Raw genomic sequence first — 22,569 nt, 5'->3', positions numbered from 1 at the left:
ACAGCCTTCCAGAACCAGGTTCCCCAAAGATGTTTTGAGAAACCCTCACCATCCCTGACAAACCATGTGAAACTTTCAGAGCCAGACCAGAGGCATTCCAGTTAAGATGGAGATTCAGAGTCTTGCATAATGCAGCGTCCAAAAGGACATGTGCAAGTTTATTTTGCATAATTATACAGGTACCACAGTGCTGCTTTCCTCTGAGGGTTATGTTGCCCTTTATTAAGTGCAGACTGCCTACAGCCCCCAGCCCTCTAAGCCACACTGCTTAGTAGAGGATGAGAAGCTGAAAATCAAGTTCATTCAAATGCTGCCCAAATCTACCAGTATATATATATTTAAAAAGACCACACATACAGTCAGGCAGATTCAAGCGTACAACTGTGTTTATAGACAGAATCACAGCCAGTGTTCAGAAGCAAAAACAACAATTTAGAAGGGCTGATGGGAAGGTGGAGGAATTAGTCCTGAAACACCGGTGGCTGGGAGGACAGCAAGGAGAGATACATCTAAAAAACATGCAAGTCGCTTAGACAAGCGTCAGGAACTTAAGCTAGAGAGACTACTGTTAGATGGACGTTACTTTAAGATCCCCCCCCAACCCATGCAAAGTGTTTTTTAAATTGTTTGCTATGCACAAGCTATTTTCCATCACGTTCGGGCAAACAATTGAGAACATTCAGCAGCGCTTCTTAATTCCAATCCCCATTGCACCCAACCCACACATCTGAATTATAAAAAGTTAACACAAGAACCCCCCCCCCCCCCCAAAATGAAATTTCAAACCCTTTGCCCAGGCTACATGATAAAGTTGCTTCTTCTTCTTCTTTTTTAAAGCCAACACAACAGGAAACTCAGAAGGGGGAAAAAACCTTGCAAAGCTTCATGACAATGCATACAGAACATGGAATACTTGGCAAAAGAAATGCTCTTTCCAAACTAAGCATGAAGGGGGTGAACCATGCAAGACAAGATGGTAATTATTAAGATGGCTGGCACACAAGACAGAGTTACTAGCATTAAATAGGTTTTTGGCTACCTGCTGCATGGTTCGAGATTTGCCTGCCTCTTGCCACATACAGGCAATGGGAGAATGAACACCCAGCATCCCCTAGTGGCTGGCAATAGGTATATATTATGAGCCCCATACTCAAGTATATTATATAGGGGCGAGTGACTCAGCACCTAAAGGTAAGGGAAAGAGCTGGGATGACACCTTCCTACCTAAATTGAAAAATGGTACACATCTGAGGTGCAAGAAAAAGCATACTAGAAGTTAGGAACAGAAGCACAGGTTCAATATATGCCAGAACATAACAGGAATTTCTGGGAGATCTCAGATAGATGCAAGTATTCAAAAGGGCAGCAGGGAACCAGCCTCCAGGGGAGACACGCTCTGACATGCTCATCATGCCAATCTTTAGAAGAGGAAGCAATGCTCCTCTTTTGCAAGACGTTTAAGGAACAGGATGACATCGCAACCCATCCTGCAATCTCTGATTAAGGAAGATAGGCTGGTACAATTCTAAGAGCTGCAAACAGAGGGATGGGATGGGATGAGGCCACAGTGGCTGGACGTCTCTTCTGCTGCAAAGAAGAGGTCACGTCCCGTCGTGAGATGAGCTTCAACAAGATTTGGGGGGGAGGAGAAGGAAGTGGTGCCATCAGTCGAACCTGCTAAAGCCATACAAGTTTTAAGTTATCAGAAGGATGTAAACACCGGCTCAAGAAGCGATACGCCCTGATATGAGAAGGGGATAGTGAGGCAACAAAAAAATGGAGAACTTCATGTTACAGTCTTCATCTCTCTTCAAGTCAGAGCTAGTCCACAAGTGACACTCCCCTGCCTGGCTTCCTGCAGTACAAAGATGTGGTGGCAGGGAGAGGGGTTATGAGAAAGGGAGCCATAATTGAGCCGTAATAAACCAATTGCCATTCAAGTCCAGTTCCTTTGTGCCAAGACCCCTCTCCTCCCTCCCGCAGAGCTGATCCATGCAGGATTCTGCAGATGAGGAGCAGAGGGTGGGGCAGGGCAGGGCAGGGCAGGGCAGGGCTTAGCGCAGGTCCTCTTCTTCACCCTGTATGGTTTTCTTGATGCGCAGGAGCATGGTAGTGAGCCACTGGTCAAGACGAGAGATAGAGTCATACTCCTTCACCTGGTGGCAGAAAAACACAAGAACTGAGATGCAGCAAATCTCTAGCAAGGAGTAGTCAATAGTCAAGGTTGACTATTAAAATGCAACTAAATTCAGCTAGTGCATAACATTCTCTTTTCTACAATAGATTTAATTTTTATAAAAGCATTTCAAAGTTGCCTTTCTAATACATGCAGACTACTTATGGCAGCTTACAACAGCTAATATCACAGCATCATAAACAAACTACAAGGGAAGGAAGCAGAACTGAAGGAAGACTTCAGATAAAAACATTATCTTCTCAGCAAGGAAAAAAACTTTTACTAGCTGATGGCAACTGTTTAAGGGCCAGCTATCCAAATTCCATAGGCAAATTCACCATTGAGTGCTGCCACTGATAAAGGCTAAGCTGATCTGTCTTGCTGTTACACCTATTGTCAGCTACACTGTTTTTATCACCTCTCTTTGACTTCACTAGAAAAACCAGCTAGATCTCGCTATAGCAATCTAGCAGTTTCCAGTTCTGCTGGGAAAATAAAAACCAGCAGTAGTTTATCTTGGATAAAGAAAGGTTAATTTTTGCAAAAAGAACTTTAGCTTGGAAAGCAGGACCCTGAAGTTATGGATATAAAACACAGGTCAGTAGCTGGCCTTCTTGGAGAGGTTCTATGACAAGGAAGTACTGGATGCTGAACTAGAGCCAGTCGCCAAGAATGGCAGCTACCAGGTTGTTCCCACAGCTGATATTTTTACCAGACTTCTTTTCCTTCTATGCTGTCACCAAAGTAGAAAAGCTTAATCTAGGTGCCTCTAATTGCTGGTCCCCTAAACCATTTATGTGTTTTTAGTGCCCATCACTGCCAGTCTTTTCCACTCCAGCTTTGGCTGCTCTTCTTCTCAACACATTAAATGTGAAGCCAATGTTTTCCTTCTTATGAAAAAGTCCATGAACACTAGAAACCACCAGCTGGAGACAACATGAGCCATCTCAACAGCCATCTCTCAGACTAAAGCTTCTTAACCAGGCCAAACCCCTTAGATTCTTTAAGAGACATTAGATACTCTATCAGCTCACAATGTTCACCAGGCTCTCAAGAAATGGCCAGAGAAGAAACTTACTGATTCAGTGTAGCTGTCAATGTTCTGTTCCTCATGAGCATCAAGCAATTTCTATGAAGGAAAAAAGAGATTAGTGAATTTTAGGACTGATTCCCAAACACAGCAAGATGACAGACTACAGCAGCATCCATCCCACTGTGACCTTTAACCAATGACCAGAGAAAAATCCAAAGACAGATGCTTTCAATACATGCGCTTCATTGCCTGAAGAGGCACCCAGATTGGAGAGCTGTGCCGTGTGATTTGGGAGAGATCCAAGTTTAATGCTAGCAACAGGCCCAGAGCGGGGAAAACAAACTACAAGATTTGAATAGTTAAGTATTGCCAATTCTTGACATCTTTTGGATTCTGGAGTTCATATTTAGGAACTACTTCTATGCTCCCTTCCACAAATCCTTTATTCAATATTCCTTTTTCTTTGTCATAGTTTGAGCACATAGCCTCTTGCTTCCAGTTCACCATCACTTTCTTGTTTTATATAAACACACAGATACCTTGTACACTACAAGACTGACAAAAGCCTCTTCCAGTCACGTAAAACAAATGAGCTAGCAAACATCTAGTGTGTACTTCGAAGGCCCAGTAAAAGCTACTCACTTTAACCAGTTTGCATTCTCTGGAGTCTGAGAAAGCTGGAAACATTTCTTCATATTTCTGTACAGCCAACTGATTTAGGGAAGAAAAAGAATAGGCAGCTAGTTAGCTACTAGGCAGTCAAAGAATCCAGTAACATGGCTATCCAGGTTTTAACAAGCTGGACCACCAGAAGCCCCAATTCCTTGCTGCAATATGCTGAAAAGCCCCCTTCTCCCTGCCAGAATTATACATGGGCTTCATGCTATCAACCTAATGTTTTGATCAAATTCTTGCTTTAAAAAAATAACAACTACATGGCTTCAGGCTGTGATCCAGAATTAAAATTTTCAGATCCTGCAAGCTTCTACTCTGCATCCACTAGTGTGGCAACCTGTTACCTTTCCTCATATGATGCAAGAAATCTACAGTGCTGCACTCTCCCCAAATCCTGCAGATATCTGGAAAGGATCAAGCCTTTCCTATAGAGCAGCTTTATTCCACACAGTAGATTCTACAGGCCCTTGGAATTACAGATCCTTGTAATATTTAAATTAGTGACTTCTCTAGGAATACAAAAAGTTGTCCAAACCTTGGCGTTGAGCATGTCAATGCAGAAATGGCAGAGGGCTGCTTTGAAAAAATACTCCTTTGCACTGTACTTCAGCAGAGGACTGTCCATGGCACTGGTGCCCACCTAAGAGATGCCAAAAAGCAGCATATAATCACAGGCACATATTTAAACAAGCTCTGGAGACTACATTCAGTTTCATTGGGGTCAGCACACTGCTTGAAACTCCCATAGACTTGGTGCCCAGTTGGCATTCTCCTCTTCCACTGTCAGAGAGAAATCACATAGCCCTTCTGACAATATAAAGTTTGTCCAAATACAATTAAGCTATATTAAAAACCATTCCCTTTTCAGATGTTAAATTCAGACTGCCTGGATATGTGATTTTATGTAACCCTGACTCCAGTTTAATTTACATATATTATACTAAAACATGATCAATAAGCTATTTATAATTTACAATTTCAGTTAGGAGTTTGTGGAAAACAGGGGTGGGGACACCAATAACCAGACCTGCTCATAGATCTCAATAGCCTTCTGGTACTGCTCCAGCTGAGCTGCATAGGTCGCCACTTTCAGCAAACACTTGTTAGCAGAGCTACAGAAAGAGGAAGATGAGCTTGAGACATCTGAACAAAGAAGAGAACAGCCAACAGCCACCACCCAACCCCACATCTCTCCCCTCTATGCACATATGTGGAAATGTCAGTTGGCTCTAAGACTTCAAAAAGGATCAGCTTAAGAACTGGCAAGATCAAAACACAAGAGATCTCACAAACAAGGCAAGCCAACCCAAAGGGGAAAGAAAGACTGCTGTTTCCCCAGGGTTCTATGGATGAGTAACTGATGTTGGACTAAGGCAAACAAAGACCTTTCTTTGTCTGGGAATTCTATTATTTGTTTGCCAGACAGAGGCACCCTCTTCTCAACCCAACTGGAAACATAATGTTTTTAAAATGAGAACAACTAGAATAAGAGGCCTGGTAGCGAAGATTCTCCCTACTTTGTCCTAAGGCTAGAAATTACAACTCCAGCAGCTCCAGGCAGCATAGTCAATGGTCAAGCCAACAGTTACTGGAACTGAAGGAAGCCATGCGGCCTACCCCTCGATTAAGCCAAGCATACTTAAAACATAACTCAGACTCTGTCAATAAATCTAGATCAGTCACCCTGCAAGGACAGGGGCTATACTATTATTTGTCAAACATGCAGAAGGAAAGCTCTGTTATCTTTGGTGCTGTCCAAAAATTTAGGCACTGAAGCACAACAAAATAGTGCCACATAGATATAGGCAGACAGGGAACAAATGTGGTGGGATGGCATAGTGAAGCAACATGTGTCAAGGACAAACACACTGAACATCAATTAAAATGTGAAGGAGAGACCAACTTGCTGCTTCACACCCCTCTTTGGGAAAGGGTTGAGACCTGAGGGCACAAGAAGGAGCTGCTCTTTGGAGGGAGAAAGCTATGACACCAAGAAAGCAGAGGCTTCCCTAAAACTCCATAGGGCTCTGACTTGTATGTGCGCATCTACCACAGAATGGAAATCTAGTGGTCTCTTCCAACTCTATGTTTCTATGAGCCAGTCCGTCCACTGCCCTCACCCTAAAGGTGATATTCATTCAGTATGTAGCAATATCTTATGAATGAGATAAAAAGCAAAGAGATCTGGAGGGAATTTTCCCAAGTCTATCAAAGGGAGCCTTGACCATTTCCCCAATTGCTCCACTTCTCCCATGAAAATGTCTACTACTTCCCCCATCTCCACTCCCTGGTCAATTTTTGAACCCTCTTCTTCCTCAGGTTAGAGGTAATTTGGCTAGGAAAAGCCAGATTTATATAGGATACATGGTCGGTATATTCAGAGAAAGTATTTTTTGTTGTTTATTTTATTTCTTAAACTGCCCACTAAACCACAGTTCTGTGGTACACATGTGGTGTATATGTAAAGGCATACACCACCTTTCAACAAGAAAAATATTCAGGATGGTTTACTCAGGAAGGTTAAAATGAAAAACAAGATACAAATCAACATTAATGCTGATATTGTGTGTATAGGAAGAGCAACACTTCCTGCAAGGAGAGTGAAAAGGGGGAGTTTTGCACCCATCTCCTCCACCTTAGCTGTCACTGCCATGTATTCACTAATATCACCTTGTCATTTGTGAAGCTCACAGAAAATATGCTCAAGTCACACTAGTTATATAACTAAAACATGCAGCCCCCTGACTCACACTCTTATTTTCAGCATTCTGCCCACACTGGGTTTGATCAAAAGTCTGCCTTGAGATGCCGAGCAGGCAACAAAATTTAATTGCACTGGCCTATTTATAAGGATAGGAATGATATAAATCAAATCAAATACACTTCATCCATCTTCACAACTATTCTGGGCAAGACATGTCTCTGACTTGGGCTAGTTTGCCTTGGGCAGAACTCTTGTTCCACAGTTCAATGCTGTCTTGTCCATTCAGGTGGCCCATGACAGGCCACTGCTATTTCTGAACAAGGACAGGTAATTGTTTTTTTCCAAGAGAACAAGGCTGCCAAGGTATTACCTGAATGGAAATATTCAGTCAGCTCTTATTCCGGACTCCCCCCTCCCCCACGGATAGCAAAAAACATAGGACCTCAAGTCCTATTCTCCTTAATGGCGGTACAACCTGAGTCGACTTATCCATGGGTCAATATAAGTACTGTATCTTAACTCTGATTTAAAAGAAGGAACCATCCCCTGGTGAAAAGCAAGAGTATAATCTGTCGTAGAAGCACTAACTCCCTCTACTCTCATCCATCTAGCCTTAAGAGTAAGCACAAAGAGTTATGTCTGCTGGAAATTTGTATGTTCTTTGACATTATAGCAAAATCCACAATTTTGGCCCAAAACTTGCCCTTGATTTATACATGAGGTCGATATATAGTCGAGTATATATGGCAGTACTCTGGGATACTAATTTCAGTAGGGAAAAGCACTCCTGATCAAAGCTACTACCTGAATGTCTTAAAGCACTGAAGTCTAGGCGTACTAGTCAACCCTTCCAGGAAGAGTCAGCAACTCCTAAATCAATTAGATTTTGATAAACAACTCTGCCTTATCTGGACTGAGCTGTTTCATCCACTCTAATAAAATCCATTACTGACACAAGGCACCCATTCAGGGGACCCACTGCATTACAAAGTTGTTTATAAGGTGGCTAAGCAGCACACTGAAGAGTCCTCCCTCCAAGAAAAAAAAGGTGCCTCATGTGATAAATCTCATAAGAGCAGCAAATCCCTGGCATCACCTTCTGAGGCCTATCCAAGAGCTACCATAGGGAGTTACCATAAAGCAGTGATTTTATCTGCTCTGAACACCCAACTAGAAAAGGGGACAGGAATAACAGAATTCTCCAATTACCTATTAGATTCTTCACCTTTATAGTAATCTGCAGCTTGTTCATAATGAGCTATTGCCTGGAAAGGAAGCAGAGAAGAAAAGGAAGGATGAGAACATAAGGTCAAACAAAAGCTTTGGGTTCAGAGCAAAGGTACATGTTGTTGTTTGTTGCTAAGTTGACCCCAACACATGGTGACCCTGTGGATGAAACATCTCCAAATCTCTCTATCCTCCACTGCTTTGCTGCCAAAAAAGAAGAAAAATAGGAATGTGAAGGGCAACTATGAAAGAACTAGGCAAGATAATAAAGAGTAAAGATATACAAATGAGCACTAAAGACAGAATTGTCAAATCCACTGTATTCCTCATCATTATGTACAGATGTGAGAGCTGCACAGTGAAGAAGGCAGACGGGAGGAAAATCAATTCATTTGAGATGTGGTGCAGGAAAAGAGTACTGAGGATACTGTGAACAACCAAAAAGACAAACAAATGGGTCCTTGAACAGATCAAGGCTGAATTCCCCCTAGAGGTCAAGATGATAAAATTGAGGCTGTCGTACTTTGCATCATAAGAAAGCACATCTGCCTCCAGCGAGCAGCCATATACTGCACCTTCATCCTCTCCCCATTTTTTCAAAATCATCTGAAACATGGCTGTTAGAAGAAGCATGATTAAAACGAACATTTCAAATTCTTCTCATCATACCTTTTCAATGTCCACAAGCTCCGTCTCATAGATCTCTGCTATTGTTATGTGGTGTTTGGCTGCAATAGTGAAACGGCCCTAAAAGAGGGGAAAGACAGAGAGTGAATAAAACAGGTATGAACATCCAGGGGCAATGGGTACATATGTGTAGCCCTCATAGCCCCAAAGCACTCCAATTTTAGGTCCTAGGTAGTATCTAACTGTGCTGAAACCTGACAACTATCTTGAGTCTCCTGGCTCTCAGTGAAACCCTAGAAATCAATCTGTATCCACTCAAATATTCTCTCAGCCTTCAAGCAAAATATTCAGAGGCATGATGCATATCAAAGTATACCTGACACACATGGAGACTGAAAGATTCAACAAACCTGCACAAGTTTACAAAAAAAGAGTAGTAATCTAGGCTAGAGATCAGCCATACCAGCTTCAATGTGTTCTTGATTCACTTAGAAAAAGTAACCTGCTATATATATAAGTATTCTCAACACCAGTAACATTGTGCTTGTCTACATATATACACACTGTCTTGTATGTCAGAGATGAAAAATTTGTGGCCCTCCAACTGTTACTGGACTACTATTATAGGTTTTGCTGCTGGGAATAATAATATAAATCTTCATTTATTTCACTCCAGAATGTAATGAATGATTTCAGTACTTTTCTCCCTGCTCCATGAGAATACAGGGAATTCTGCCCATTTTCCAAGCTTTCTTCACTATTTGGAATTTCATTTTGGAAAATTCATTTGCACAGAGCTGCACGTGGTTTGTCAGCATGAAAGAAAATGATTTCTGCATAAACAGTAATATTTTTATATGGGAGGCAGTGTATATTGCACAAAAGGTGCTATTTCCATGCTCAAATATAAAATGCATGAAATATTCTGAATCTTTTAAAATCAAGTTCTGAACTTCACACACATATGACATTAGCTTACCATGTCTGTGTAGATCTCAATAGCTCTGAGGAGACAGTTAATGGCCTCTGTTAATAAAAGAAGAAGACAGTGTTGCCAGCTTTAAACATGATAACATGAAGAAATAAAGCCATCTGACAGCCATCTCCCAGTAAGGAACAAAGCTGTGGGTGTATATATATATGTACAGCACAATTCCTTCCCTGAGGATTAATAGCAACTTACGAAAAAGCTGCTGAGGTCTGCAGATCTTCTGGGAGCTGGAACAGGACACAAAGCAGTCCTGTAGAATTGATTAATTTGTATTCTCAACAGTTAAGGGACGTATGCAACTAGCCCCACACCCAAATTCTACTCTGAGAACATTTCAGCAATTATCCAATGCTACTGACCACTTAAGGGGCATGCACAGCTGTATAGCAGGGCTCAAGAGAGTGGGATCCTATGCTGCCCTTATGTGGCCTACTGAAGAACTGCAGCATTGAAAAGTTGGTCCAAGAACAGAAACAGTCATGGCTGGAAATTTCAGAATCAGAACCAAGCTTTCCAAAGTAACTTTAAATGCTCAGCACAAGATTACTTTACCCCACTGAGTCCCCTTCCCTCTGGCTCCACTAACAATCTTCTCCACAACTGCAAGTGTGTGTTTCATTTAACTATTCATATGCCACTCTCACACCAAATTCATAGACACATACAAACATGGTAGTTTAAATATATATTTTAAAAGCTTTAATCCAGTAACAAAACATTAAAGTGGGATCTGGAGTAATCACTTTGGGGGTTTCACCACTAAAAATGTCTTTTACTTTACCCAATGGTGGCACCCAGGAAAACTCCTAAAGTCATACATGGAGACATGTACTCTTCTGTTACTAAATAATGATGGGTTTTAGAATTCAAACCCAGCATCTTTCATCAGAATCAGTTCAGCAAAGCCAAGAGTTGCAAGTGAATATTTGAGCTTCTCTGGCACACATCTTAAAAGGGTGGGCAAGGACCATTCCCATTGTCTGTTCTATCACCAGCAGAATGCAAGGCTGTCCTCACACAAACCAAACACAAACCAGACCATACCAAACACAAACTAAAGGCAGACAACCCAAAGGGTGACAGCCATTTAATGTCACCTCTTTTAAAAAACATGTTGCTGGTGCTTGCCCTTGACCATCCCCAATGCTCTGCCTCCCTCAGTGACAAGGCTGAAGCTCACTCTTTAGCTCTGCCACCACAGCCGATAATCAGAATGCAAATCTCCAAAAGATTAAGCAAATCCCTAGGGAGGATTAAATTTGTTTTCTCCTCAGGTTACTTTATCATCTTTCCCCCAGAAACTACTGGCAGAGTCAAGGCAGACGCAGGAGAAGGCGATCTACTCCTCCTCCGCTGGCGCCTCACTTATTTGCCTGCCTCCTTTCCTGTTAATAAATGGCAGAAGTCTGACACACAAAATCCTGAGTGAGGAATCCTCTTTAAGAGGCGAAGTACATCTCCGACTGAAAGAAAACACAGAGCAAAGGCCCTGCATACCCTAGTTAACATTGCAGGAAAACAAACAACTAACAAGAAGAGGACTGAAGAACCTGCTCAAAACTACTGCCTTCAAGGGGTGAGCATGTCTTGATGTTGTATCCTAGTCTCGCCAGGGGCTAGAAGGATCACTGTTGTCAACTACACCACCCAAAATTCCCCAGCTAATATTGCCAATGGCCATGCTGACTAAGGCATTCTGGGAGTTGTAATCCAAAGAAGCAACTTTCCTGATCTCTACAATTTCACACAGTTTAGCGAAGTTCAAAGAAAGGCTTTAGTTATCCTTGTTATTTCATATCAAATTACACAGAAGAGTCTTAGGACTCTTACAGCTGTTCATGGGTATAAACCCAAGAAACCCCTAAAATGAGGCCTGAATACAGAGACATTTAAATGTCAAATACACTCATGAACTGAAGTTATGGATTTCATATCTGTAAGATCTACACAACCCAGTGGGAGGGGATTTGTTAACATGCATCTCTTATGCAATGCTGCAGACTAAGGATTCCTACTAAAGCAGGACATCTCAGTACATAATGCAAAGAAGCCAGCTGGCATCTAGCTTCTGCCCTTCAACAGCCTACGTGACTTGCAGCTTTGGAGAAAGTGAGGAAGCATTTACAGGGCAGCATTTGGTTGCCAAGATGCAACCAAGTCCAATACAAGTGCTTGCATTCAATTATACTGTCTTAATAAGACAAGATCTCTCTATCTATCTATCTATCTATCTATCTATCTATCTATCTATATGCATGCAGGCCATTCTCTTTGGGATGAAATTCAGAGAAATGCAAAAACATCTAATTAAATATGGTTTCCCATTTTATCTAGAACTGGGTAATTATGGATACTAGATGAGTTTCAAGATAAGTCTGGATCTTAAACAAACTTCGTCATTTCACAAATCAAACTAGAAAAAGAGGAGAAAAGGGCTCTGTGGGTGAGCAAAGGGGTCAGGCACATATCCACTTATTAAGCCAAAGTATGACTATTCAATTGTTGGCATTGTCCCCCTGTCTTAGCCACCAGACAGGATGGGCAGGCAACTACAAAAAAAGTGTAGAGTATGAATACAATATGCATTTTTTCAGCAAGAAACTGTGCATTCAGTTAAACCCAAGAATTTATGTACTCTGCATGGTGGAAAGTTCTGGAATTTAAATTTTGCTGTTAAACATGTCTGCATAGGTAACAAAACAATCAACTATGCATCTAAGATGCAAGTGTTTAGAATACTTGTGCTGTACAAATGGACCTCATTCCATGAAACATTACTGCACTTACATACCCCTTCTCATAATCAAATCCTGCCTGAGCTTTGATAAGACAGAATTATAAGATGAGAATCCACTTTACGCACCTTGAGGATCTGCTTTCTTGAAGGCATTGCCTGCATCCACAAAGCTCATGGCTGCATCATGCTTGTTCTGTAGCTGGAGGTGCAACTGAGCAGCCTGGCAGAAAGCATTCCCAGCAGCTAGAAGAGAGAAAAGGGGATGATATATGGCTGTGTAAGACTTGGAATTTGTTAAAGCACATTACAGATCCAAAACCAGGGTCTCCAAGGCAAACAGAATTGGTTGTTTTTAAGAAAGAACTTTTGATAATGTTTTAAACTATTTTGACTGGTATACATAGTTTAGATACTTTTAAACAACAACTGTTGCATTCTTTGATTTACTCTATACTATAAGCCATCTTGAGTTGTAGCTCTGGAGAAAAGGTTGAATATAAATAAAATAAGACTCCCTCTTATTTCTAGAAAGGGCTGGGGAGCTTGTGGCCCTCCAAGTGTTGCTGGGCTGCAACTTCCATCAGTTACAATCAGCCTGGCCAAAGGCAAAGAATGTTAGTAGCTGAAACTCAAAATCTTTTGAAGGGAAGCAAGCTGTCAATCCTGATCTAGAAACATGAAGATGGCTAGAGTAATGTGGTTTGGATTCATATTCCTATAGTTATTATTATGCTGCTAATTGTTCAGAGGCTTAAGCATCTGACTGCAGAGCTCTCGTCTTACCACCCACACAACTACCACCCCCTAAAATACATTTAGACTTCTGGAAGACAAACAAAACAGATTTCACCTTTTCCTTACATAGGCTGCTGCATCATTCCAAGTGAAGCTGCTGGTTCATCTAGCCCAGTGCTTCCCAAACTTTGGTCCTCTGGGGTTTTGTTTCATTTTTTGGACTTCAGCTCCCAAAAGCTCCAGCCAGTTGGGTCAACAGCCAGGAATTCAAAAGTTCAAAACACCTAGAGGACCAAAGTCTGGGAAACCCAAATCTAGCTCATGATGACTAGCAGCAATGATCCCAGGTTTGAGAGAAAGATCCTTCTCAGGCCAAACAGAATGCCAGAAACTGAACTTTAAACATTCAGCATTCAAAGGGGATGCTCTTCCACTGAACTACAGCCATTCCTCTGAGAATACTGTCCACAAACCATAAAACCTAATCTACCAGTTCACAAGAAACTGGTTAACACAACAGACTCTCTTAGCAGTTTCTGGTTTTACAAACTATTATAGATTTATTCTTCTGAAGCTAACAGGCTTCCAACGTCTCAAACTGTGAAACACACATCTGTGCTGCAATGTGAGTAGAAGGGAACTGCACCACAGGCGGATGCAGTGATGTGCATCTCATCAATACGAGCGTGCTGTTCATGAAATATAATCTGAGTTTAATAAACATAGTGTTACAGGGATGATACGTACCACTCCAGTTCTTTGCCATTTTAAACATATTGGCTGCTCTCGCATAGATATCGCATGCTTCTTCAACCCTGGAAGAGCCACCCCTAGGGTGAAAAATAAAATACCACAGCATCAGCTTGCTATACTAACAAACACAGCCACCTGGTCACATATGAACACTGTACAGAAAAAGAAGGGCTTATCCATTGCAGAATAATGTACCACTTTAGACTGGTTCGCAACTAATTCTAAACATGGAACAAAATGTATACTTTGTAAGATATTTTTGGAGGCATATTTGTATATCTAAATACATCTTAAGCAATGCATTTAGAGCTATCTTGTCTAGAAGAGGGGAAACAAATACAAGGTCTGAAACCCAAGCCCAGAGGAATGGTTGAAGGAGCTAGGTATGTTTAGTCTTAGAAGAGAAGACTGAGATGATGACCATCTTTAAATTTCTGAAAATCTAGCATGTGGGAGATGCAGCAATCTTGTTTTTCAATGCTCCAATGGATTCCAATTACGAAAGGAAATTCTGTCTAAATATCAGAAAGAACTTCCTGACAGTAAGAACCTTTCAGCAGTTGGACTGACTGAACAGGAATGGGGAATTTACCGCCCACAAAGCCCTGATCCAACTTTTAAGCCTTTTGAATGTGACATATGCCCACAGCAGAGACTCTGTAAGGATTCTTCCTGGCTACCAGAACATGGTGCACTCTTTTTCCATACCTTCAGGCTTATTCTGGCTCCTTGGAATGCAATTGTACTGCAGAAACAATGCAGTTTGAGCCTGCTTTAACTGCCATGACTCAAGGCAATGGAACTCTGGGAATGGTAGTTTGCTGAGGCACCAGAGTGAAGCCTTAGGGTTGTCATAAGTCAAAAATGACTTGAAGACACACAACAACAAGGGCAGTTTGGAAAACATGGGAATGTTACAGCCTTTAAAGATTTTTTTAAAAATCACCAGAGAACCTTTTAATCTGTAACATGTCCTCCAGCTAGAACCTTCCCTAAGCTGAAAAGCATTTAATGAGACCTATATTCTAAAATCCTTTGTAATAGCCTTCCTCAACCTGACAGTCTTTTGATGCTTCAGCTAACATTTCCTATTACTCCCAGCTGCTGGCGATGCTGGCTGGGCCTGATAAGAGTTCGAGCCCAAAACATTTGAAGGGGATCCGTCTGGAGAAGACTGCTTTAAAATCACACCCTAAATTGTGTATTTGATCTCAATTGCAACCTCAAGTAAAAATCACATTCATAACTGCCATACAAAGAATCTTTCAGGACTGTCTAAAACCACAAATTTTAGACTTTCCCTATTCATTATATAGAAAATGATCTGCCTGCCCCACAACCATCATCCAGTTTGGTAACTATAGCCAACAACCTTGGAACTGCATTTTTGTCAAGATGCAGGTGAACAGAGATCTCAACATTCGTCTTCCCAAAATTACAATTCCTAGAACTCAAATGGAATGGATTGTTCTTTAAGAAGTAGGTGCGTTCTTTTAAATATACAGCCCCAGTGAGTCCAGTAAGGTACACAGTAGTCCCTTCACATTTGCTGGGATTAGGAGTGAAGGAACCCTGTGAATGTGAGAAGAAGAAGAAAACGCAAATAAAAACCACTATTCTTTTTACCTAAGATATCACCTCTCTAGGAATCCCCAGGTTCTCCAGTGCAACTCTATGGTCAACAACTGTCAGATGTTGATCACAGAATCATGCTGGAGAACCTACAAGTGCCCAGAGAAGTGTTTTTTCTAGGAGCTTCTAGGTTCTCCAGCACAACTCTATGGTCAACTTCTGGCAGAATTGCGCTGGAGGACCTAGAGAGAACATATTAAGCAAAACCACAAATAATCAAATTCACAAAAGTCAAAGCTGCAAATGTGGAGGGGCAACTGTACTTACCCTAACCCTACACAGGACTCTGTGACCGGATACATTAGTGACCCACACTCCCAGACACATTAAGCAACCTAACACGATTATCTCCACATGCTTATATCCATCAGTAAATGGGACTGTGGCTCTTTTGGCTTGTAAATAAAGTGTTCTGGGTCGGAAAAACAAACAGCCTTCAAGTATAGCACTTCTGTTTTATCACTTCTCCCTCCCACTCCCCTTTCCATCCTAGAAGCAAATCATTTCCTCCCATCAACTGTCACTGCCAGCCATGGACCATGTTCTTTCTCACAGCATGTGAAAAATCATTATCTATTTCAGCTCCCTGGTGAAGAGGTGTTCCGCCTCTCAGGGCTCAGCTGTGTGTTCTGTGATAGGAAAAATCAGCCTTGAGTCACCAGCTCTGTCATATGCCTCCATCCCTCGCCTGCCTCCTCTCTCCACCAAGCGCTGGCTGCTGCTGCTGCTGCTGCTTCAATAACAGACATTGCCTGCAGAGAAAAAACCGATGCACAGCTAGCTAGGAAAGCTGCAGGCACAGGCCAATTCTCCCTTCACCGCCAACAGGTTACTGGATTAAGGTTCTGTCTAAGCCCCATTTTCAAGAAGGAAAAAAAGCATTTCAAACAAATACTGTTTTTATCACAACTCAAGGACAACTGAAGCCTCCATCTCTCTCTCACACACACACAACACAATGTAATCCCAGGTTTGGCTCCAAGCATTTAGTTTTCCAAGAAAAAGCAGCATCTCCCGCTGCTGTGCTTTTCCATTATGCTGCCCTGAATCATCTCCCTTCATTTAACTCACCCCAAGCCACAGATTATGCAATAAGGGAGGGGGAACCACAAAGGTCATCTTAGAATAGACGATGAAAGAAGCAGGCTCTTTTTCTCGGTGAGAAGACAGATTTAATTGCAAGGAGGATATCCAGAACTGAACAGAACCAAGTTTGGGTTTTAAGCAAATAAAGGATTCTTCAACACAGGCCCACATCTTATAGCTTCATTATTTGTTGGCTTCATCACTCTTAAGACGAACAGAGAACCGTGGCACCATAAAGGCTAATACATTTATTACAGAATCAGCTTTCATGGATTGTAGTTCATCTCAGAAACCCAAGCAGCATTAACGTTTTAATTGCCACAGGCCTCTGCTAGCCTTAGGAGTGATGAGCAGTGTTCAGGAGTGTTGTAGTCCAATGCATCTGGAACATTGGGGGAAGCTATCTTGCAGACTTTTCTACTTTACTGAAGTCCCGTTTACAAATGTTCAGACAGCTGTAGCTTTGGATGGAGGTAAGCAAACTCTTGTTTGTTAAGTAATCCTTCTGAACTTCTTCAAAGGTGAAGAGAGATCAAGGCTCATTTACAGGCAACCATACCTTAGTTAATATAGTGATACTTCAAGAGCCAGCCTGGCTTACTGGTTTGAGCAGTGGACTATGATTCTGGAGACCAGGGTCTGAATCCTTGCTCAGCCATGGAAAGGCACTGGGCAGCCTTGGAGAAATCACACTCTCTCAGTCTCAGAGGAATACTGTGCCCAGTCCTGGGCACCACAATTCAAGAAGGATGTAGACAAGCTGGAGTATGTCCAGAGAAAGGTGCCCAAAATGGTGGAAGCCCTGCCCTATGAGAAATGGCTTAGGGAGCTGGGTGTGTTTAGCCTGGAGAAGAGATGGTTAAGGGCTGACATGATAGCCAGCTTTAAATATCTGGATATCATATTAAGGATTGAGCCAGCTTGCTTTTGGCTGGTCCAGAGGCTAGGACCCAGCAATGGATTCGGGCTACAGGAAAAGAGATTTCACCTAAACATTCCTGACATTAAGAGTTACAGTATTTGATAGTGGAAGGTGCTCTCTCAGAGTATGGTGGTCTCCTCTTTGGAGGCTTTTAAACAGAGTCTGGATGGCCATCTGTTGGGGATGCTTTGATTATGAGTTCCTGCATGTCAGGGGCTGGACTGAATGGTGCTTGTAGTCTCTTCCAACTCTATGATTCTGTGATTCACTCCAAACTCTGCCCACCCTTAAGCACAGCAAATCTAGGCTGATCCTGCATAGGTGCTTCATTCATATAAGCACTCCTGCTTTCAATAAAATTCAGAGAATGAAAGAACATGATTAACAGTACTAAGACACTTTTACTGAGAGAGCTGATACAGGGCAATCAGTCCTAAGAAACTTAGCAAACCTTTCCAGGATGACAAAAGCTCTGGTAGACCAACCAATCACAAGCCACTATTTGCACAAATCCTTAATCCTCACACGATTGTATTAGTCTGCCTAAGCTTTAGTAGCTCACTGCCTTCTGGGAAATGTACCTGGGACTTAACTACTCTTCTGCCTTACACAGCCTGGAAAGCTGGAACAGTAATAGAAACTAAGCCAAATCACAGCAGCTCAGATGCGACTATGACCTCCTCTGCCTTCTGTCAAGCCAGAAGCCTCTAACAGTCAAATCGCAACACTCCAGTTATGCCCCTGGGAAGCTGTGAAAGGCACAAAACTGGAAAAACAGATGAAACCGGAGGACTTTTACTCATGGACAAACTGCTGGGGGCAGGAAAGAAGAAAACGTGTTTTGAACAGGCTGGAGTACAGATTTCATGGTGCAAACTGGCATCAAGGCTACATGGAATGATACAAGAGACTGCAGTTTGAGCCGCTTGCTCCAGGTTTCTATCCAGGTCATGTATGATACTGTCTGCCGAGTCCTTTTACTTCCGCGAAAGAGGACAATTCCCCTATAATATTTATGAATGTGAAGAAAGGGGACAGATTAATGCTTCCCCTGGAAAGAGATTAAGGCCCACCTCTGGTGACTGGAATTGAATCCTAAAGTTCTGCAAACATAACAAAAATGTGGACCAAATGTTTAGTTGTGAGGGTGACAAACTGCAAGATACACATATGGCAGTGGATATGAGGAAGGCTCTTTACATGACAAGCTACCAAGATATTTTGGGCTTCCACAAGAACAAAACCAATGGCTTTCAGGAAAATCACCTTTTGTGTATTTTCTTTCAGGCGTCTCCTATTTATTCCAGCTGCTAACTAAGACAGGCCCAGAGCTATCTTCAATTATTGTACCACTCATACAAACAACAGACCACAGAGATGAAACCCTAAAACTCACATTGAATACTCTCCTCTGCTCTTCCTTAAACGTCTTGTAATTAAGTTACACCTTTGCTTCTCAATTAATATTTGCTACAATACCTCCTGATCAGCACTTTCAGAGGTTACTCCTGCCCCACCAGATTGCTCCAACAGGTTCCTGTTTCGTCTTTCTATCATGCCACTGAATATATAAAACTGAAGAAGCGTGCGGATTTCCATTATACACAGCAGCCGTAAAGAGGCACCACTTGAACTGGTTACCAAGGAGTAGGTAAAAGAAATCACATCCCTACAACTCCTATGGCATTCTGAGATTTGGAGTTTAGTGAGACATTCAGCCTTCTCTCTCAGGGAACTCTGGTGCCACGACAAAGCTACAAACCCCAGGAATTGCAAAGGCAGTTAAAGCGGTGTCAAACTGCATTAATTCTGCAATGTGGCAGCAGCCCCAGGCACCAGCCATCACTACAACCTGGAGCAGGAACTCTGGCCTGTGTGAAGCCCTTTTTATCTGCCCTGGAACTCCCTCCATTCCTCTTCTGTGGGTGTGACTCCATTGGCTTCTACTAAGCTAAGAGAAGAGAAGCTTCTCCCTACTTGGTGATTTCCAAAGCCAACAGAGAGAGAAAGAGAGAGAGCCCTGTGAGCCCACTTCAGTATAAAAAGAGGTATTGCAGTACCTTTAAAACATGCCAATTTGTTTCATAGACTCATAGAGTCAAAGTATTATAGAGTTGGAGGAGACCCCAAGAACCAGCCAGACCAAGCCCTGCCATGCAGGCGGATATAGCCATCCTGACAGATGGTCATCCAGCCTGTTTAAAACCCTCCAAGGAAGGAGACTCCCCTGCAAACCAAGGCAGTGCATTCCGCTGCCAAACAGCCCTTACTGTCAAGAAGTCATTCTTCATCTTTAGATGGAACCTCTTTTCTTGTAACTTGAACCCACTGCTCCACGTTCTAGTCTCTGGCGCAGCAGAAAACAGGATTGCTCCATCCTCAACATGTTGTTGCTGTGTGCCTTTCAAGTTGTTTCTGACTTACGGCAACCATATCGTGGGGTTTTCTTGGCATGCTTCTTCACAAGGAGTTTGCCATTTCCAATCTCTGAGGCTCAGAGAGTGCGACTTGCCCAAAGATCACCCGGCAACTTTCTATGGCTGAAAGGCAATTGGGCCCCTGCTCTACAGAGTCACAGGCCAATGCTCAAACCACTACACAAGACTGCCTCTCATCCCCAATAAGACATCCCTCCCTTCAAATATTCAAACATGGCTACCATGCCGCACCTTAACCTTCTCTTCCTCAGGCTGAAGGTAGCCTGAACACGACCAGCTCAGTGGCTTCCAGACCATGGTTTTGGCATAACACCTTTCCTGGACTCAGGACAGATGAAGAGGTGGGTTGCAGGCCACAAAGCCTTGGGCAGCGGAAGCAAAATGGCCTCAAAGCTGCCACAAAGACAGCCTCCTTCTGTTTTATTCCCTCTCCTCTCTCTCTCTCTCTCTCTCTTTGTGCAAACCAAGCACAGTCTTCAGATATATTTTAATTGTAATTAAACACCGTTTCATTCTTTCTGAAGCTTTGACACTTTGCATTTCACTTGAAGTGACTGGGAGAAAGGGGGGATAGCAATGAGTCAGGCATCATCATATCCTCTCCCCTTCTTCACATCCCTGACCCCTCCTTCAGTTCAGCTGCTTCAGCCCTGCCTTTGCTCATTAGGGCTGGCCTTTTGCCCTAGCAGTATGCCCTAGTGGTTAGAGCCTTGGACCGCTTCCTACAGTTCCCAGGATTCCCAGCACTGAGCAGTTAGAGCAGTCTCAAACCGGGTTATTATTTCCGAGCGCGGATCCTTTCAGGGCTCGTCCTCTGATCTAGAACTGCAGGAAGAAAGGTCCAAGTCCGAACCCCCTGCAGAAATGATCATCCAGCCTGAGACTGCTTTAGCTGCCCTGGCCAAGCCCAAGGAACCCTGGGAAGTGTAGTTTATTGCGGCCCCAGAGCTCTCTCTCTGACAGAGAAGGCTCAATGTCTCCCAGAACTACAACTCCCAGAATCCCTCGCATTGAGCGGCCTGAGACTGGGTTATTATTTCTGGAGGGCGTTTGCCGCTTCCTCCTCTTCCTTTCCCCCTTCCCTCCCTCTTCCCTTCCTTGGTCCCTTGGGCCTCCTCACCCGAAGAGTCCCGAGAAGAAGCCATGGGAGCCGCGGACTTTCTTGTCCGCTTCGGCCAGCAGCTGCAGCGCTTCCTTCTCCTTGCCGCTCGTATCCATCGCCATGGGCCCGACGCCGCGATGCTAACAGGAGCCGAAGCCTCTCACTCCTTCTTCTTCCCCTCTCTCTGAGGGACTGAGGCGACGTCGGCGACGACGTCGACGCACGCGCGGTGACGTCAGCGCGCGCGGAAGCAGCTCACACCACAACAACTCTGTCACGTGACCTGGAGGGCTTAGACACCAAAAGCCACGCCCCCCTCTTTGGAATTCCCAGAAGCCACCGCGGCCGGCGCCGGCTGTGGGGCCGCGTTCTGCATCACGTGACTATGGTTGTGCTGACTCATTGGAGTCACGTGATCAGCGCAGGGCAGGAATGATTCAGCCCGTTGTGGGGGGGGGCAAGGGGAGGTTGGGTTGTACCATTTCAAAGCGAGGGGTGACTGGGCTTTATTTAACAACAACAATAATAAAAGATTATACTATTGTGACATAATAATATGGTATTTTAAATATATATATATATATATATAATATAACAACATATGGTATATTATATATGCACATGTATATATATATATTATTTGTATATGTATAAATACATATGTGTGTATGTGTGTGTATATATATATATATATATATATAAACTTATAATAGTATATGTCAAGTACACAGAATTGAAAAAGATGTGAGGAAATAATAATGATATAAATACGTACATATATGTGTGTGTGTGTGTGATAACAACAACAGGTTTATTGATTAGTTAGCTGACTGTTAGTCTGTATCAAGAAATGCACAATACAAATTGCAAAATACAAAAATCCGAGTATCAAAATATACTACATACAAAAATAAAACTTGGTCACACCTAAAAGCTCATAAAACTTAAGACAAGAGTTAAGAGTTAAAGCCAATAGTAGGCAAATAATAATAATAATAATAATAAAATTTATTTATATACCGCCCTTCTTAGAATCAGGGCGGTGTACAACAAAAGGCATACAACAATATAATAATACAAACATAATTTAAAAACAGTACAGTACAATAAAAACAATCAAATCCGTGCCAGCTTGACAATGCTGACGGATGGGGGGGGGGGGGGAGAGCACTCTGGGGCGAAATAGTCAGGGGTAGGCCTGCTTGAAGAAGTAGGTTTTCAGCCCCTTCTTAAATTGGGCTAGGGAGGTGGCTAAGCAGAGCTCAAGGGGCAGAGAGTTCCAGAGGTTGGGGGCCAAGATGGTGAAGGCCCTCCTAGAGGTGGAAGCTAATCTAGCCTTTGGAACTCTTAGAAGTTGCAAATAAAAGCACATTTAATGAAATAGGGTGCAAAATACATTAGACTAAGATAAGAGTTGAGGAAATCAATAAGGGTATTAAATACACACACACACACGTGATAAAGAATTTGAGCCCTGGGCCCGATTCCCACTGCCTTTTAAACCGGAGCGCAAACTGGTTTGAAACTGTTCAAATGACCCTGGTTCACACTTGAACCAAATTGCTGAAGCGATTCAGTGAGGGGGGCCATGCCCTAGACTTATTCAACACTGATTTTTTCTGCGTCTATTCCACACAAGTGTGAACCAGATGCAGATCAGAATCGATTTAAATTTGCCCTTCGGCCGGCTGCAGCGGGTCCATTTTGAGTCGATCCATTCGTGAACATGAT

At 42.7% G+C, this 22,569-nt stretch overlaps 1 protein-coding gene across 1 annotated transcript; it reads right to left on the bottom strand.

Annotated features, from left to right (window-relative positions):
* Positions 1–368: 368 nt before the first annotated feature.
* Positions 369–21,047, bottom strand: LOC149304552 (alpha-soluble NSF attachment protein). The gene is made up of 11 exons (XM_089478207.1): positions 20,857–21,047; positions 13,653–13,735; positions 12,297–12,413; positions 9,422–9,468; positions 8,485–8,562; positions 7,798–7,853; positions 4,912–4,996; positions 4,420–4,524; positions 3,852–3,920; positions 3,255–3,305; positions 369–2,156 (listed from the first exon to the last, which is right to left on the bottom strand). Exons 1-11 carry the CDS (start codon positions 20,958–20,960, stop codon positions 2,055–2,057), a joined length of 897 nt encoding a protein of 298 aa, XP_089334333.1. The 5' UTR covers positions 20,961–21,047; the 3' UTR covers positions 369–2,054.
* Positions 21,048–22,569: the final 1,522 nt, after the last annotated feature.

This window comes from Sceloporus occidentalis, unplaced genomic scaffold, assembly GCF_023333645.1.
Source record: "Sceloporus occidentalis isolate IW3139 unplaced genomic scaffold, rSceOcc1.0.p SCAF_13, whole genome shotgun sequence".
Taxonomy (NCBI): domain Eukaryota; kingdom Metazoa; phylum Chordata; class Lepidosauria; order Squamata; family Phrynosomatidae; genus Sceloporus; species Sceloporus occidentalis.
The sequence above is the reverse complement of the archived record's forward strand: the minus strand, read 5'-3'. Positions and strand labels throughout refer to the sequence as shown.